Raw genomic sequence first — 19,753 nt, 5'->3', positions numbered from 1 at the left:
ACACAACAGAAAGGTCAGACTGAGTTCACACAGCTTGCTACAAAACTGAAAACGCATTCAGTGGCTTAAAAACAAAACAAAAAACCCACCATCTCAGAAATGATTATTTTTGGACATATTACATCTCTTAATATTAGTTTTATTTAAATGAATAATTAATATTGTATTATTGTTATCATCTATTTCACAATATATTTCTATGAATTTTTTTTTACATAAATAATGGTAAATGTGTCCGTACACACTACATATTTGTTCAATACAATATTAACCCATGGTAGGCTAAAAACATAGAGGTTTGAACTAGAGAGCAAGTCATGGATATTAGAAATGAGCAATTATTGTATCGATCAAACAGCAGGTTACATAAATGGTACTGACCAGCCTATGAAATTTTTTCCCGCCTAAACCACCCCTGCCAATGTCAAAATTTGGAGTTGGTGAACTGAAGTATCTGGTTAGCAAATTTACCTTCAGTGAAAAACAGCAGGGGACCAGTTGAAAGCAATATCGTTCACATGACAAGTTAGCCCGTAGCCTGGGTTTTATAATGTAATGTATATGGCAACTGACTGGTACTCTGCCTGACGATTAGATACTCAAGCAATTTAATTTTCTCAGCACTATGTTTTGCTTTGCAGCTCTATAATTTTATTTTTCATCTTTTTTTCAGAATGAAGAAGGGCAAGGTTGATTAACCTACCCTCTAAAGAAAGTTTGTCTTAGGGTTCCTAAATCATCACTTTTTGTTAGTGAAAACAAGTCACAACTGGAAAGCATTCACAATATGAAATTCACCAAAAACAGTGAAGATTAATGTTTTCATAAAAAAATTCAGAGCCTCATGGCCCCTTAATTTGTACAAAAGTGAAGACTTGGTACACAGCACACAGCAAATCACAAGTGAGTTGTAATAAATTTTTCGGTTGGAAAAAAGTGCCCGCATAAAGAGACAGTTCAGCAGTTTTTCGGATAGATGCGTACAATATTAAACAGCACTGGTACTAGTAATTATAAATAAGTGTTAACACATATAGCAGCTACATGTAGGATGATACTGTCCAATGATAAAACATATAATAGCCAGAGAGCAGGTGAAAGGGAAAGTAGACACCTACTTAAAAGTGGATTTCAGGACATCTTGTTAAACATTCAAACTAAACTAGACAGCAAAAGAAACTTGCCACTTCTGTTTAAGGCCACACATAAAAATTCACTCCATAGAAATAAGCAATTTTTGTATACAGGTATGCTGCAATACCCCTTTGTCCAAAAGCAATATGTTTATAACAAAGAAGAAATTGACATGTACAGCAACTTGGTTACTGAATCAAAAGTCACAGAATGTAACAGAATGAGCTGTAAGTTTTACGCAGAAATCAATGTCACAGGACAAAATAAAGAAGTCACAATCATTAGTTTCAATAATGTGTATGCCTAGTCAGTAAGGATGGCATCCCTATACAGAAACCACTCATGCACATCACTTTGACAAAACAGGTGTTCACTTTGTCACTGGTTGTTTAAGATATTGCCCGCTCATGGGTCATTTTTGCTTGGTGGGGAGTGCTTTTGTGTGTGACTTTTGATTCAGTAACCAAGTTGCTGTGTATGTCAATTTCTTCTTTGTTATATTAAAAGATAATCACTTGCTTTTGGGCATGTGATTAGTAAGGGGTATTTGCAGCATACCTGTGTACAAAAATTGTTTATATCTATGGAGTGAATTTTTATGTGTGGCCTTTGACAGAAGTGGCAAGTTTCTTTTGCCTTCCAGTGTATTCTGAAATATGTTCCAGTCTTTCGTGGCTCAAAAATGACTTTGAAACCCCTAAAACCGGCAGATGAATCCACTTTTTGCAGGTTGGTGAGCAGGGCTGGTAACGAAGCTGTGTCTTGAGTGTCCACACTTTATAAACAGCCACTGTTATTGCAATTGTTGTGTGGCTTTTTCAGCAGGTTTCAAGCACTGAAACAACTTCTGATCTAAGACTTCATGAGGTAGAGTGTAAAATAGTTTTATGGAAAAACAGAAAACCCATTTGTGGACAGACGAGAGTAGTGGTCACGTCAAAGATTCGCCTCTGAGCAGTCGAGAGTAATGTCTTCCTGCGCAATCATCAGCCATTTGCACGCAATGCTTTTTGAAGTGCATGAAACTGAGTCTGTCTTGACTGTTTTATAATCCCAGGCTGTTATGTTCCAAATCACTACAATGACCAAACAGGAGCCAAAAGTCAACAAAGCAACAGTGAGGCTTTGTTTCCACATCTGTTTGATACCTCATTTTTTTGATATCTAGTTCAATGCTAGCAATTTGAGTGACAGCCGCTGAACTACAATGTTCAATCTCATTTTTAAACCATTTATTTACTGTTGATTTCTCTGGTAACCTACATGTGTGGACAAAATATATTCAGGGTACTAGACAAAAGATTGTTGTTGCTCGCACTTGCCCAGATAGGTGCCATCTAAAATTATCAGACACTGTAATTCGAGAAAAATGCCAATACATTTGGTCTAATATTTGCTGAAACCTCAAGTATTCAGGTCACTGTAACATGTATAACCCACATCTATGGCTTACTTTATTTTGCAAGTACTTCTACTTTCTCTTCTAAATTCTGTATATAAGTTGCAACTTTCACCAACGGTGGAACTCCCTACAAAGTTTTTAAACATGTTTCTTATTTAACAAAGCATGTTTGAAGTAACCCAGGGTGAGTTTAGTGAGTGCAACACATTCCCACATACGTAGTTTCAACAATGGAGGAGTACAAGGATCACCAATGCTGGTGTATGCAATGCACAACTGAATGCACCTCTAGATAATGGCTTTGAGCGCTAAGCACACTGGTACCTGGACTACTGCCTATTCACAATACTAACCCCCCAAAAAAGAAACAGTTGGGAATCACCCCGGCCACAAAACTTGGTCTGTAGATAGTTAAGGGAACAAAAAATTTAGTTCATTCTCCCACGTTCAGGCAGGCCTTAGTAGTGGGGAAAAAAGTAATCACTCCTGGCTATACAAGACTGCAATGTATTTTAGGATGCTCCACCTTATATTACGCGTGCCAACATGGCAAGTGTATCATTTAAAAATACACAAAGTTTTGTTAAGGCATTGATAAATAATTCTGCTTCTAGATACATCATAAGATGGCAATCGTTACAATGGGAAATAAATATAATTTATTGATTTGTATAAATACAAAAATACAATAAGTGTTTCTTTTATGAACTATTCAGTATGTGCTCATTACCCTCTTTTAAATGCTGTACTTTAACTAACTTTGCGGTGTTTGTTCAAGAAATTTGTTCACTCCACAACATGCAACAGTGCCTACATACTTTGTTTGTGTGCGTCAAGATGATAAATTTAACACTTTGCATAGATTCTTCACTCTTCCCTTTGCTCAAATGTACAAACTCAAAGACAGTCCTGGGCTTTCACTAAAAAGGACAAACCGGCTGCCTGCACTAGCCTGGACATAAGTGCAACTACAAATTTTGTAACGGTGCAATGTGTGATTCTATAAAGCACTCCGGTCCAGTAAGGATGAATAAAAATTGTCGAGATATCAAACAAACAGGGTTTGGCTCTGCAATAAACTGTATAAGATGCCCAAACCACGATTGTAGACTTGTTGAAATCCATGCACTAGATGTGAAAGTCAAATCCACAGTCCGTTAAATAAATAAAAAAAAAAAATTAACTGATCATGCTCCAGGCAGATCGGTGGGTTCAGACAAACTGCGGCTGCCGTGACTTAGCTGAGCGTGACTCCCTTGGTTTACTTTGCTCCCCGGTATCGGTGGGCACAGATGAGGCAGCGGGTTGGTTTGAACTTGCACTCCCGGTCGTCTTCACCGAGCCACCGGCTGCTTTAATGACCTCTGCCCCCTCGGTCATCAGGACTTGGCGGTGCGGGGAGTGGCGCGAGAACGCGCTGGGGACGTACCCCTCTTGGGCAAGCGGTGAGTCCGGGCCGGTCAAGGTCTGTCCAGATGTGTCCGGTGACTGGGATTTGCGGTACTCGTTGGCAACTGAGAGGAGGGTCTGTTTGATTGGCTGAGGGGAGGAGTCTGGGGGATGCTGTGGCACATCCGAACGACGGACAACCGATGGTGAAGTGTCTTGATCAGAGTCTGGTTGGTCTTCACTGGCAGATGCCTCTTCTAAAACAAACCGCAAAATGAAAAACTTGATACTTGAACCAATCTTACAAAACTGAGACATGAGTCAACAAAGCTGGTATATGAATTATGACCCCAACAAGGTAAAATAGATACCACATAGCCTTGATCACTTGAAGGCAGTACTAGGCTTGGCTCTCAGTCAATAATGTTGTTCCTGATGGGCTTTACAGCAAACAGGGTCTGAAGTTACAACAGCCACGAGTGAGTTTAATACCAACACAACACTACTGAGAATTAATAAGAAATACAAACATTTCTCCTATTTTCCATCAGGTTGTCAAACTGACTGAGAAACCAAAGTGAGGAGTTGTGTACATGCTTTCTCACACATACACAACTTGTAAGACATTAAAATTGATTTGGACTCATTTCTTAGGATTCAGTCACGCGACTACAGTTTTCTTCAGATGGCTAACATCCAAGACAGTCATTTCACTGAAATGTTGTGAGTTTTACTCCAAGTGAAGTTCTTCATAATTTTTTTGGCTTGGTATGTTTATCAAGCAACTGCAAATGACCGTTCAGTTCTTGTTTTGTCCGTACCTGCCTCACCCTCATTCCCAGAGCTGTCCCCATCACCCTCCTCCCCAGAACCCACATCTGGGGCCAGACATGGCAAGATGTCCTCGCTGTCCTCACTGCTGCCTGGCAATGCAAAACTGGGCCCCTGGCGATGACCTTGTGATGCACCCACGCCTGACGAAGTCATGTGGGTTGAGTTGTTGGTGCTCTTGTTGGGAGAGTAACTCACTGGTCCTTTGAAAGACACAGCCACAAACAAAAAGACAGTCAATATCGCTGAAAGTACATAAGTAGAGAATAAGTCTGAAGTTGTCACAGTTCGCTGTCTTGGTCACAGACCCTTGAGCAATGGGAACCAATAGACGAACACAGCAATATTTCACTGGGCATTCCCCATGGTCCCCTTCAATGGCAGAAAGCATTGTGTTGGATTTTCTATAGAGTGTCTGTCACAGAACAGTGGCTCCATAAAAAAGTATCAGATTGCTGACAACCACTGGCAGACGGCCACTGAAAATGGCTGGACCAAGCACTAACCCTGGTCACTGGATTCGTCTATTGGACCTGCCAACTTTTTTAAACTCATGTGGCATACACGTTCAATGGGGAGGTCAAACTTGTTTCAGGGTAAAGAGGTGAGCAGACTTCTTCAAAAGACTCCTTTTGAAGACTCCTTTTGATAGAAACTTAAGAAAAACAACTGCCTTGTCATGCTTGAAAGCTGAACAACGCTGATTTACTATTGCTCTTTTTCATTTCCAGTTATTTTCCCTACCTTGGTTGAGTTCCGGGAGCACTGGGGAAAGTTCCCGTGGCTCGGGTTGGAACTGTTCCACTGGTGTCTCGCTGCTTCCAAACACCTGAAGAGAAAGCAAAAAAAAATTACTTTTTACATGATACACAGTCTAGGCAAAACCTGATTCATCTGCTGAGCTCACAATGAAGTCTGCACTCTCATTTTTACTGATTCATGTTGTTAACCACTTGCCACCGGGGTTTCCGGTACCGGACACATACTCTTCATACGCGAGGCCAGGGTCTCCGAAATCGGACAAAGGGAACTGGGCCTTGTAACAAAAGACCGTACTCGTAACAAAAGACCAGGCTGCTCGGCATTACCAACATTTTTTCACTCTCAACAGTGGAGATAATCCAGCCTTGTTTTGAAACAGTATACCACGGTTTGGGGCATTTAGTGTGAGCGGATTACCACCAGGGGCATAAGTGCTCCACCACCGCAGAGTTGAGCCACACAGCACCGCTGCATGCTGATCTGACCCCTATTGAAAAGAGGTCAGTAGCACACTGTGCCAGGTTCGCGAACAAAAGAAAATTACATAACACCACACAATCTGGGCTCTTTTCACAAGGCAGCAGGCCTGGCTGAAATACTTGGGTGTCTATAGATTTTGTCTGTCAGATTAGAGTAGCCTCCAGACAGTCATTTGTGTGGGTGTAAACATCCATTAACCCTCCTTCTGTTTTAACCGTCAAAAACAGTAAAAAATGCCTTTCACTTGATTTCCCCCAGTACACAGACAACTATGGGGAATTTGACTGATTTTGACTGATATGACAACTGTGTCAACAATGTATCTTAGCATAGGTTAATTGAAATGATGAATTTTTGAAGAATTTTGAAAACTGAAAATCTTGAAACTGTCCTGTATGTCCATGCTGCATTTCTCAAACCACCTGGCAGCAAGTGATTAAAATGTAATCCTCACACAAATCTACACAGCTAACTGAACTACTAAATACTGAAATGAGTCATGAGATACTGCTGCAGTAACTCTCAGCAGCAAGACAAAAATTGCAGGAGACAACACAGGAAATGCAATCTATTACTTCTGTGCCCTCACCTGTGAATAGGTAACCAACATCTCAATGGCTCTCGTCTGGAAGGGCATGTCCACCAAGGCAGAGAGGGACGCAGTATTGTCACTGGTAAAAAGACAGAAAATATTGACTGTATAAATTACAAAGACTTTCGTGATTTGACTCACCTACAAATATGCAGCCTTGGTTAAAAAGATGCACGACCAACAACTGACTCGGCTAAAAATTGGCAGAAAAATTCAGGCAAGTGCTACCATATGTTCAAGCTTTCTTTTGCCATTCTTTGTTCTTTAAAACCAATGGCCCGCATTAACAGAAGAAAAAAGAGCAGTTCTTGCTGAAATTTACTTTGGCTTAAGAAGGGTGGGCCCAAACACAATGCCCAAGTTGCTGGCAGACATCTGATTGTAGTCTTCATTCTCAGATACTCTGGAGAGAAAAAAACAAAACAAAGAAAGCAGTTCCAAGATCAAGGATTTTCAGTGTGACAAGTGAGATTCAGGGATTCATTCTGCAGGTTTCTGGAAATGCTAAGAGAATATTCACTGTTGGTGTAATCATTTTTGCCTGGGAAAACTGAAATGTCTGAAATGGTGCAAATTAATCTTAAGAGAATGCAAGGAATCGTAAGGTATTCTGGTTGCCCCAGAAAATTTGCTCTAGCTTCCCTCAACTGTAACAGGCGTGACTTCAAATTCAATATTTTGAATAAAAGCCCCAACCTACACAGACAAAACTACAGAAATGATAAAAAGCCAGTAGCATTTGGAAGTCTAACAAATCCAGAGCTGCAAACAGTCCAATAGACCTATGGAAACTCCCGGTCATGCAATATCCACAGATCTCAACCACTTCCCCTACCCCAAGAAAACTGCAAGCCTTGCCCCTCCCCATTCTTGCTTCAATAGACCCTCGAGGTGACCCCTATGCTTTTAAAACTATTCCTTTTGGAACTCCCTGCTACATGAAGTAAAGTTAACCACTTCCTGTCGGGCCAGTTATCAATGTTGATGATGCTGGGGCGGGCTATTTATCTTTTTTTTCTGTTTTCAAAATTCTTTAAATATTCCTATCTTCATTTATTGGACACTTACAAACACGTGAAGGACTGTCTGGTGTCTACTCAAGCCTGACAGACAAAATCAATTGATGCCTGAGTATTTCATCCAGGCTTGCAGCCTTGTAAAAAGAGCCCAGATTGTGCAGTGTTATATAACTTTCTTTTGTTCACAAACCTCGCTCTGTGCGCTGCTGATCTCTTTTCAATAGGGGCCAGATTAGCAGGCAGCGGTGCTGTGTGGCTCATCGCTGCGGTGGTGGAGCGCTTTTGTCCCGGTGGTAATCTGCTCACTCTAAATGCCCCAAACCGTGGTATACTGTTTCAAAACAAGGCTGGCTTCTCTCCACTTTTGAGAGTGAAAAAATGTTGGTAATTTCCAGCAGCTTGGTCTTTTGTTCGGAGTATGGTCTTTGTTACAAGCCCCTGTTCCCTTTGTCCGAGTTCGGAGACCCCGGCCACACATATTAAGCATACGTGTCTGGATGCGGAATCCCCGGCAGAAGTGGTCCAAGGGAATTGTGAGATATCCCCATGACAACAACCTCTGTGAAAACTTGATCACCTCATCCCCGAGGGAAAAAAACAGTTCCACACCTCTAATGCCTCACCTTTTGAGGTGGTGCATGAGAACCCCCAGCGTCTTGAAGTTTTCCTCGGGAAGACTGGTCACAATGCCCTTCAACTTGCTAATTAATCGCTCCTCCTCCTCAGTGCTCTCCAGCACACTCCGAGGGAACTCCTTGGCGACATTGATGAACTCTGAGTAGTGCTTAAACGTCAGCAAAGGCTCAGGGAGCTGTGACCAATATCAAGAATATCAAACCACAAAAGAACACTTTATAATATGCCACCATGTGATATAATGCTGTGTGATATGAAACTGCATAACACTATGATATCACCCAGAGGTGCAAGAGTTGCAACATAACACACACAGTAAACAGATTACAATACATCTGAAAGGTGTAAAATTTCATGTAGAATTTGGGCTGTGTACACAGTACTAACTTGTCTTAAGTACAGCTTGAGCACGCTGGTAATGAGATGGGGTGGAGTCTCTGAAAGGTCAACCAGGTCAAGACCATTCTCAAATGTCTGACACAGCTTCTCAACTTTGACCTTTAGCCCGGCCACCCTGTAAATACCCTGAAATTGGAGAGCAAAAAAGATAAATGTAGACAAAATTGTTGTTTCTGATAATGACTATCTAATATTGAATTTGAGATTGCTAACGTGTTAGAACATAATAAGAAAAACTGGGAATATGAACTAGGAAAAGTAACTCACAAAAGTGAATTTTTAGGCATTTTATCCACTTATTTTGTAGCAAACGTTTCACTCTTTTCGCATAATTTGGAGGGCATGTGCATGGCAACTCTAAGAGGGCAAAAATGGTAAAAAGATGGAACATAAATCCCTTGTTCAGGCAGCGGACAACCACAAGGTCTGGAACTTCTCCGACAGTGATGAGGCAATCTTGGGGTTGTGCATACAGGATAATATTGTGAATTGTCCGATCACACTAGAGTGTGCACACCATAGTCCAGCATGGAAACAGGGTGTGATAGGGGCACAAGGGTGGATCCAGAACAAAATTGTCAGGGGAGAAGAGGGCCATATATTTTTGAAATGTTCATGTTTAAATGTTTTTTTGGCCTCTGAGGTCTGAAATTACATTTTGTGGCTCTTACATGCCTTTGGAAGGGAAAAGACAAAATAAATTGATCCACCTTGATGTGCAGTGCCCGACGGTCTATCTCCGAGCAGCACTTGGTGACCAGGAAAGGCGCCTCCCGCGCTGTCAGCCGTAGGTGGTCCCGCAGCTGCACCCCAAAGACGTTCATGCGGCCCAGCAGCCGCTTGCCACCGCACTGGATGGCCAGCGACTCCAGGCACTTCTTGTGGCAGGCCAGGCCACAGCGCTCGCACTCAGCGCCATTGAAGTAGACGTAGCTGTCGCACTCCCGGCACTTGGACGGGGTGCGCAGCTTGCGGATCAGGTGGGTCTGGGCCGCTTTGGTGAAGGAGAGGTTGCGGAAGGAGCTGGGCACGGGCTCAATGAGTTCTAGTGGAGTCCAGAATAGACACTCAATGAGAAAGAACTCAAGTAACACCAATGCTCCAATGGGAATGCATTTTAAAAAAAGCTTCAGTACAAGTAACAATGTTGTTTCCTACATTCAAGAAAAATGACACCATAAAAGAAAAATGACACCAACTTGTGCAGTTCAGTCTGTTAACTGTAAAATGCATTATGACCCTACAATTTTCTGGCATTTTGTCCAGGAATGGGAGACTGAATTACTATTTTCTGCAAGAATTACATGTAGAAATGACATGAAACAAAGCACATTACATCAAAACTTCTTCACAGCCACCTGTAACACTTCCCAAAGAGGACAATTCCTCTTTGAAAATAATTCCTTTGATATTGCTTGTGTTTTCTTTCACCTCACTGAAAAGTCTTTGGGAATATCAAAAAGATGCTTTTACGAACAGGACAGCGAAAAAAAAAGACTTAACATTTCAGTCTGTATATTTTGATCATCTGTCCATGACAGTAACAAAACATTTTTAGGAACACAATTAGAATGTATGACTTTAAATGTTGCACGCAAATCTCTTCTTCAAAACATGTTCTAACAAGCCAAAAGAAATGCAACATCTCTCCCTAATGTTACAACAAACAATCCATTTTTTCACCTGCAGAGAATCAAATCTTCCGTTGGACTTACTTGTGCCAGTTGGGACAGGCCTGCTGTCGTCGGTCTCAGCCAGTTCATCACCCGAGGACATGGTCCCTGTCGAGGCCTCCCGGATCAGGTTTCGGTGTCCGTTCATGGGGCTGGCCGAGGGCGAGGCATCCACAGACTTGGTGGAGCTGCCGCTCATGCTGTCCGAGTCGCTGGCCTGTGTTGTGGCAGGTGCTGTGCCCATCCAGGCGTGGACAGGCTTGGACTTGTCTGCAGGAAGAATTGATCAAAGTTAATACAAATTACAAGTTATTACAAATGAACACTAAAAACCCACACTCATTTACCACAGTTTCGGTCAAGTTTATCACAACTCACTAAACCAAGAAAGAGGAAATGGAGTTTCACAGGACTGCTTTAGTCATAGATGATAAGAGGAGATCGTACAGGGTTCACAAAGCAAAGCCGAATTCAATTATATTCAAGTTCACAGAGATTTACACCATTTAAAGTGAGAATTTTGGTCAAACTATAGCCATAACAGGTGCATAGCCAGACTAATGAATGTGATTTCAAAGTACAGTTTTGCTGCTTTTTTCCTCCTGGTTCTTGCATTGTTCCCTATGGTGGGTTTGGTGACAGGAGGAGGGTGTTCTAAAAATCTCCCTCACATGTACACTCCAAGCCCTGAAGCAGGTGAAAGATGGTCAGTGGTGGACGATGGTTCTTACCTGTTCTTTCTGGTGAGGTGCCACTTCTAGATCCATGGCTGGGCTTGTTGGGAGCACCTACCCTCTCGTCCTCGGTGCTGTCCAGCGAGTGAGAGCTGGGCTTGCGAGGTTTCTCTGATGACCTGTCATTCACAAAATGCACTTATTAACTCTGACTCCCCCAGAAATATTTCCTGAGAATATTCCTCAACTCTCCAATATTTTCCATTACACTAAACACAATGGTGCATTCTCTGTTCTCTACCCTCCTTAAACCTACAAAATGCAACAAATTTTCCTAATGCTTTTTTGCAGGATCTACGAGAGTAATGGTAAAAAGATGCCTGTGCTTTGTGATGTCACAGTCCGCAGTCCTGAACCAGTAAAAGGCAGGTAAGCAAGCGCTATGCACGGCGGTCTTCTCGGTTCTGGTGCAGCACCAACAGACATCTAAGCGTAAGGCCATGTCAGAATGAACTGGCTGTAGCTAGTAGTATATGTATCTATAGGCAAAAGGCAGTAGCCACTGGCCATTTCTTTTCATTTGCATGTTTTTCCAGCCACAGCAAAACAATCTGGACAGAGCCTGTATCAACTGTAAGCATGTCACTGCATTTAAGCATCAAGAATGTGCACATTTTCAGACGATGGCAAAAACAATGAACACCAAACAATCATACCTGTCCCAACAAACCCCATCTGATGCATGAAAACTTACATAAAAGGCTCAAACACAAAGGCTTCCTCATGTTTGGCGGCACGACCCTTGACCCTTGACTTGTGTTTGACAAACTCGGCATACTGGACACCAGGCTCATAGCACCTGCTCTGCTCACACAAGGTCTGAAACTGGACGGGAGCTGGTGCCGACAGTGAATGCTGCAACTGGAAGTAACTAACTGTTGCCTGAGATGCAAGGAAGAAAAAAAAAAGTGTTGTTGGGTTTCTTGACTCCTACCCCACACAAGGTATCAGTAGTGTGCTTATCAGCAGGCAAGGAGCCAGGCTTGGTTTCCTTGACAACAAAACTTCCCATGTTTACCATCAACTGTATTTCTTTTTTTCTAAAAATAAATGAAAGAATGAACAAAAAAATTATTGTACATCTATTTTGTTAATATTACCATCTCAAATAGAATGCGGATTGAAAAGGTTGCAAATAATACAACGTTATGCAAGTGTCATAGTGACATTTGCAATCTGCACTCTACTCTAAACAATTACATATAGAATAATAATTTGAAGAAACCTACTGCTTTCATCGTTTGGTCACACTGGTAGATGAGTTCCCGGACTTTGACCAAAAGGTCTCTCTGTAAAATGAAACAAAAGAGGAGTAATTCTAAAAATGTTTACACGAAGAGGTGACAAATGGAGATGTGGAGACAATCAGCAAAATAAAAGCGGTACAACTCATTGTTAACTAGGATTCCCTCAAAACAAAGTTGTCAAAGAAGCCAGTAACAAATCCAGACTTTTTTATTACCTTAGCTGTCCCCATTTCTAGTCGCTTAGCATTGGCCTCCACAATGCACGCCTTGTATGTCGTCTCAGACTCCTTGGCCTGAACATGAAACAAACATCAAGACTTTTAAATGTGAACATCTTGGAAAGGAACTTTCTGGGGATACTGTTTAACAAGGCTATTCTTTTGAAGACGGTATAGCTGAAATTTCCCACTCTACAGCTAGCCTAAATGTCCCTTAATGTCCAGATGATAAATCTCTTGTAAGAGATCTGAAAATGTTTCAAATCCTCATGCCAATCTGCTGTCAATCTGCTGGCTCCCCTGGTCAACCTGACTCCCCTGTCTGACCAAGAACCTCCATAACCCTGGTTTTCCTAGATATTACAAAATCGACCAGGTTCTGCTGATGGTCCCAAAACAAAACAAACTTGACGCAGGACTGGAATGAATGAAAGAGACCAGTAAGAAAGTCGAAGGAGGCGTGAGATTCGTCAGGGTGGCCGTACCTTCATGAGAGCTTCCTCCTCTGCCTTCTTTTTCTTCTCTAACTTGCCAGCGTTGGACCCACCACTGGTGTTCAGGACCTCTGTCTCCATCTTGGCTGCTGACTCGCTGATCTTCTCATACTCCTGGCAACGGTTCATGTACTGCTGGCGGCACTTCTCCAGGTTGCTCTTGCGGTCTTGCTGCAGGGAGGCAAGACCAAAGACAAAAATGAAATACGATGAATGTACAGAGCCACAGGAAGAAGATGTAACTCGCCACTTTCATTGTCCGAAACTATGAAAAATATTTTGCTGCAAATCTTTTGCTTTAATATTTAATCCAAATAACAACCACTGACAAGCTCTTCATTTCTAGTCAGAGGATGCTTCATTACCTCTTCATGACCATTTTGTAATGTTCTTGGCTTTACACTATTCATGATCAGTCACGCAAACACTCCAGTGTTAAAGCTGCCAGAGTTAATACAATTACCAGAACTGATTTATTTGCCCAGCTGTATGACACAGATCTAAGAACCATACCATTTCTTTCTTCATGATGGTCCAGGTTTGACGTATTTGCTTTCTCCTCTTGTCATGCTCTACCCGTCTTGCTTCAAGTTGCTGATAAAAAGAAGGGAATTTAGAATTTACAAAAACCACAATGATAATGATGAACACAAGAAAATTTTCTAATGCAACTTTTGTAAACAATGTCAACCTTGACTGTTACTAAATGGATGAGTGCTTGACTGCATGTAGTGCATTCTTCTCACACAAAGAGGACATCTTGGGTACGGTTCACAGTTTGAGGTGGTTATTCTAAACAATAGCTGCTTTCCTAATCAAGATGTCATGTAACTGTAAAGGGATAATGTGCCCTGATTTGTTTCCATGAGACCCAATGGCCTCTCAACCTTTGCATTATTCCACTTGCAACTTTGATCAATTAGAACTCTAACAGAAAATTGGACATTCAACTGAAAAATGTACATATGCATGAAGCAATATGCATATGCATAAGGCAGTCCATTTTGTATTGGACATTTTCCACTTGTTTTCAAACCGTCAATAGCAGTCAATGCAATTGAAACAGGTATTCTTCTCACCTGGACAAATTTTTGCCCTTGGATGTGCAAATGAGTGGCATCACAGTTTTGGGCATAGTTTACATCCTGCAAATAAACAAACCACAAAAGGTTTAAATGGTGACTCGTGTTTTCTAGTAAACGATTAAGGAGAACAAAGTATAGCTCACTTTGAAATATCGATTCAGACAAGTCGATTCAGAGAAGTCGATTCAGACAAAAATGTGTGTAATCGATCAACAATTTGTGCAACTTACATGTTCCAATGCTGTTAGGTACGTTGATTGAAAGGGCAGGTACGTCTGCAAAGACATATGGAAAAACAAAAGCTGAAAATTCAAGATATGGAAACTTTAAACTGAAATAATTTCCTGACAGTGTTATCTCCATTTACACTGCTGCAGAAACTCAAAACAGCAGTAACTGAAAATTTAGATACTAGAAACAAAACAAAACAAGAGAGATTTATGTCTGTCTGATTCATAAATGTGGCAACACTCCCTATACAAACCACATCAACTTAAGAAGACTGTAGCCCAAAAAAACTTAGGATGTTGCAAACTACAATGCACATTACTTACACTTTCTGAAAAGATTTAATGCAAGAAGCTGGACATGACATCGGTAAAACTATGCAAACTGCATGCATGATTAATACTGATCTTTCCTGAAGTGTCTTTCATGAAAGCAATAATGGCACATAAGTGTGAGGTGTGTAGGTATTAAACTGTGATTAAACCGAGCTTGGAGCTGTATCAAACATGAACACACATACCATGGATTGTTTGAACGTCTAACATGGGAGAAGAGAATGAAATATCCTACTCAGATGTGTAGCTTAATATTAAATCTGAAAAGTTGTTATTCAAGTTGAAAAATTTACCAAAAAATCTAGAAATCCAGGAAAATCTGGACAAATTTTACACATATATAGAGAAGAAGACAAAATGAACTGAAAGAAAATAACCGCCATCCAATTTCTAGCACATGTGAACATGTGGGCAACTGTTTTAATGACAAATGTGGTACATACCTCTTCTTTGAGTGTGGTACGAGTTGCGACCGCTAGTTTGGCAAGACTTCGTGCAAAATCAGTCTCTGCAAAGACATTAGACAATAAAACCACTCAATTACAACAAACAGCAGCTTGTGATATGGAGCCACTTCTAGCTCATAGAAGTTGAATAAGTATTACACAGGTGCAACATTTTCCAAACAAGATTTTGCATCATCAAAGTCACTCCACAACCAGCACTCATTCTGCATGCAAACTGACTTTTATTGATTTGACCAAGTCCTACCTAAGTGTATCCTCTTCTCCACGTAGCTGATGACATCTTTGGCATATTTGGACCAGACTTTGGCCCGCTCCAGTGCCATTTCCAGGCCACAATCAGACTGCATCAAGCTTTCATCTACTTCAGAGGCTGACAAACTCCCTGGGAGAAGAAAAGAGTTTAGAAAAGTCAAACTGAATTGATGTGACAAACTTTCAGGTCAAACTTCAGAAATTACTAAATTAAGAAGCCCATTAAGAATATGCAAATTGTTCGCCTGAATACAGGTAAACACCTCACCTGGTTCCCTGCCATCTTGTGATGTCTGCCGACTGTAGGCATTGCCACCCTCTGAACTCGTCGTCATCGACGATATGCTTTCATATGACTGGAAAATTAAAAATGGCTTCCAGGTGTAACTGAGATGTGATCACTGCAAACTATTTTTTAAAGATGGCAAGCAGCCAGGATTCATTTTGCTGACAGACACTCTGTTGAAGTGCAAAATATGAGCCTGAACCTCAAGCTAACTTGGAAAGGAAATGTTGGACACAACATCCCAAAATATCACTTACATACGTGTACATCAAACAATAGAAAGAAGCTACATACCAACTATAATGTGTGACAGTGTATCCAACATGTTTAGGCTCAAAAACCATTTACCATTTCAATCATTTACCCAAAATGAGGAAGTAAATGTTGTTAACTGCCATGGGCAAAACCAGGAACTATTCAACATGCTTTGAACTGCTCTTTACATGTTTCAAGTCTTCCCTAAAGTATCCATAAGGCAGACAAAAAAAAAAGAACACCCACAACAACATTTTGGACCACTGGGTTTGGAAGTCTCCACAAATACTGGATATCTCTATATAATGCATCCCGTTTGGGAGGAAAAACATGGAAAACGTTTTTGACAGTGGCCTGCAATTGCAAAAAATAATGAGAAACAAAAACTCATGAACGATGCAGAGTGAAGTCAGCCCTTACCTTTGAGGAGGGAAACCCCATGTTAGCCTGCTCCACATCGCCCATTAGAAATTCTGTCACACTAGATGAGACAGGGAAAAAGACCACCAGTCAGAAATCAACAGGGCACTTAGAGACAAAACAGCAAGCTCATCGTCAAAATGCTGCTATCATAATCTTAACACTGACCAATTGGTTATAACAGGATTTAAATTCAACCAGGTCACCTTTTGGGCAAATCATCATCAATCAGTAAATGGTTCAATATGAGAATAAAAACTCAGTCAATACATCAATCAACAGATTAATCAATTTATCTATTGCTGATTGAGCCATCCGACAATCAATCAGTCATGTTTATAACTCCAGACTTATGACCGCCAAATCAATTATTATAATTAAAAAAAAATGAAATCATGCAATTGAAATTGAAAAACATCATCAACTAATACTGGTAAAATGAGTCCAAATAACTACACATCCATTTAATTTTTCTCAATCCAACAGAATGATATTTAAAGAGTAAATACATAACCTTTTAAAAATGAAAGGTATCAACTGTACCTGCTGCTGAAAGCAAGCGCCAGCTGATCTATAGCATCAAATAGCTTGACTCGCTCCTCCTCAGTCTCATCCTTCAAATCTGAGAAACAAGAGAATCGATAAATATTGAACAAACACACAATGAGATGCTTCACCATGATCTCCCTAGGCACTTCTGCTGAGATCTATTGGGTACATCAACTCTTCCCACATACATGTACATGTACATGTCGCTCTGCAAAAAACCTGACAGATACATATACATGCACTTTGCATCTCTCAAGAAAAACTGCAGCATTTCCCCTTTGGGATGGGCCATTTTGCACACTCGGCACAATTTGCTGATTACGGATGTTCATGACACATAATGTGACACTTGTAATCAATGCTTGTAGCTGTGTGTACGCTACATGTACATGTAGGCACTGGTCATACCAGCACCACAGATGCTGGCAAGTTCAGGCCTTATTCATGAACAAATACCGGTAGGCATACAAGACTCTACTTGGAAAAAAATCCATGATAAAATTAATCCTTTCATATTCAGTTTTTAAGTTGCACTCGTACCAAAACTGTTGAACATCGGTATACATGTACGTGGCAATGGAAAATTCTGTCCAAAATTTTGACACATCTCATATTAGTACGATATACTGGCACTCAGTATTCTGTAATCCTTATCTCTCGGTCATTTTTCCCAAGAAACCTTCCTGAATTTCCCTAAACACTGGTTGAAACAAAACTGGAATGTCGACCACCATGTGGCATACATGTACCTGCATGTATGCATATAATACGCAACAGTGACTGGTCTATACTGACATGAATCTGACAAAAACCTCTGAGAATTTTGACGCTTTGTACACAAAATTGTCCCTTTGTTCCTACAAGTGCCCCTTTCAAAACAGGTTGGTCAAATGATACATGAATGTGATTCTGTCACCCTGTTGATGTCATGTGATGACCCCAGTCAAATGTTCACAAATAACAGGGCCCAATTTCATGGCATTCATGACACAGAATGTTGTCAAGGAAAGAAACTATGGGTACTTGCTTAGTGAGTGGGTTACAAGGCAACATTTATACACACTTGTTTGGTGGAATTGCCGACTTGGATTCAAGTCACATTCACAATTTTCTTTGTATTGAGACTTGATGTAACATGGAAAAAATAACTCATGATGTACAATGTAACATGAACAAATTTAACTTGTTCATATTGCCAACTTTTGATGAAACAATTACTGTAAAGGAAAAATGTTCATATGCATGTACATGTTTCTATGACTTTCCATGTGAAAAACCAGAATTGTCTGTTTTCATTCTACTGATGTTGTGTCACTAGATACCGGTATATGAGCACAGCATGTGAGTCAAATACACTGTATAAGGGGGTAAAAATTCAGCAGAGAGGTCAAACCATCAAAGCTCACATCATCAATAAAGGATGTCAGAAAATGTGTACAATAAACTACATGCAGATCACTTTAAAATGACTAGGGTCTCCAGACTTGACTTGGGAAAAATTGACCCGTGACTGACTTGGCAAAAAAATAGCTTGGCGCTTGACTTGTGGAAAAATGACTTGTGGGTTGACCTTACTAAGGAAAATTGTCTTGTGAGTTGACTCCACTCACGAAAAAAAAGAAGACATTTGTGACTATGACTTCACTCATGAAAAATGACAAGTGTCTTGAGTTGACTTGTAGAAAAATGACTTTTGGTTACAGCACTGCAAAAATGTACATGTATCACACTGTACACTTTTCGATAGTGACTCTTGCCTGATTCTTTCTGAGTACACAAATTTGCTGAGTATACATTTCTGCTAAGCGACTCTGAAAAACTGGGTCCAGGCCAGTGATGATTACTCAGTACACCCGCAGCACCCCAGCGACTTACTTTTGATCTGAGTGATGAGCAACACAGCTGCCGTGTGGATGTCCGTGGACCGGAGGGCACTGTACTTATCCAGCAGGTTGCGCAGAATGTTGAGCACATCCCGCAATTTGTCGTGGGCGAGCACTCGCAGGGATTCTGTTCTCTCTGAAAGAAATGAAACAAAGACACGGAGCTTCCATTTTCAATCACATTTACATGCATATGAAGATTGTTGTTGACTGATGCTGCGCTTGGTATATTTTTTTAACATCTATGGAAAGTATTGAACCTGAGGTGTACATGTTTGTTTAGCAGGGTGCCATGGATCCTTGGGGGTAACAAAACCAATGCCACACATTACTAAGGTCAACAATTACATGTATTACATGTGTACATCAAATTCACGAAAAATGAATATACTCAATCACTGAATGAACTACAGGTTTGACAGCTGTGGATGAAAAGTGTACAGGAGTGTGAGTGGCAATTGAAATCAAAGCTGAAGACAGTTAGCAAAAAGCTGAAATGTTAAAAGTTCCAATGCTCTTGTGCAGACCAGTTGTAGACAAAAGCTGAAATTCAGGGTCAACATCTAAACAGAAAAAGCTTAAATCAACTAAAAAGCTGAATTCTCACCATGATGTTCAATGAATCTAATGCCCTTCATGTCAAGCCATGCTTTTCTGTGTAAAAAAGTAACATACATGTACATGTACGTGTAGAGTATTACATGTACATACACGTACATGTACCGGTAGTTCTGCCAGTGTACCCGCATGCATGTGCAAAGCCTGTGTGATGCTTTTCCAGTCCCAGTGATGTGACATGAAATACTTATGTACTATAAATAATATTCCCAGTAAATGTTCTTGACAAGTGACAGTTCCAGACTAATAAAATTGACTGTATCTGCAGTTAGACTTGAAATACATGTAGGCCTACAGTACATGTTGTAGCACATATGAGTACTGTACAAATTATGCCTGTACAATAGAGAACTCGCACATAATCA

The 19,753-nt window shown here is 40.7% G+C and overlaps 1 protein-coding gene across 7 annotated transcripts in view; it reads right to left on the bottom strand.

The window, feature by feature from the left end:
* Positions 1–103: 103 nt before the first annotated feature.
* Positions 104–19,753, bottom strand: part of LOC110989672 (rho GTPase-activating protein 45-like) — a 78,245-nt gene continuing 58,595 nt past the window's right edge. For all 7 annotated transcript variants that reach the window (XM_022254223.2, XM_022254224.2, XM_087144231.1 and 4 more), the window contains 23 exons: positions 18,763–18,906; positions 16,882–16,960; positions 16,339–16,399; positions 15,646–15,733; positions 15,370–15,507; positions 15,102–15,166; positions 14,326–14,370; positions 14,090–14,155; positions 13,524–13,604; positions 13,002–13,181; positions 12,514–12,591; positions 12,281–12,340; positions 11,746–11,933; positions 11,049–11,170; positions 10,360–10,587; positions 9,355–9,689; positions 8,633–8,770; positions 8,233–8,420; positions 6,913–6,993; positions 6,588–6,669; positions 5,501–5,585; positions 4,747–4,959; positions 104–4,182 (listed from right to left, as the gene is read on the bottom strand). In XM_022254223.2, the coding sequence (XP_022109915.2) occupies positions 3,749–4,182; positions 4,747–4,959; positions 5,501–5,585; positions 6,588–6,669; positions 6,913–6,993; positions 8,233–8,420; positions 8,633–8,770; positions 9,355–9,689; positions 10,360–10,587; positions 11,049–11,170; positions 11,746–11,933; positions 12,281–12,340; positions 12,514–12,591; positions 13,002–13,181; positions 13,524–13,604; positions 14,090–14,155; positions 14,326–14,370; positions 15,102–15,166; positions 15,370–15,507; positions 15,646–15,733; positions 16,339–16,399; positions 16,882–16,960; positions 18,763–18,906 (3,179 nt within the window). In that variant the 3' untranslated portion in view covers positions 104–3,748. The remainder of the gene's footprint in view (positions 4,183–4,746; positions 4,960–5,500; positions 5,586–6,587; positions 6,670–6,912; positions 6,994–8,232; positions 8,421–8,632; positions 8,771–9,354; positions 9,690–10,359; positions 10,588–11,048; positions 11,171–11,745; positions 11,934–12,280; positions 12,341–12,513; positions 12,592–13,001; positions 13,182–13,523; positions 13,605–14,089; positions 14,156–14,325; positions 14,371–15,101; positions 15,167–15,369; positions 15,508–15,645; positions 15,734–16,338; positions 16,400–16,881; positions 16,961–18,762; positions 18,907–19,753) is intronic.

This window comes from Acanthaster planci, linkage group LG12 (genome assembly GCF_054643075.1).
Source record: "Acanthaster planci isolate LZ-2023a linkage group LG12, COTS_SCS, whole genome shotgun sequence".
Lineage (NCBI taxonomy): Eukaryota > Metazoa > Echinodermata > Asteroidea > Valvatida > Acanthasteridae > Acanthaster > Acanthaster planci.
This window is presented reverse-complemented; position numbering and strand designations above follow the sequence as displayed.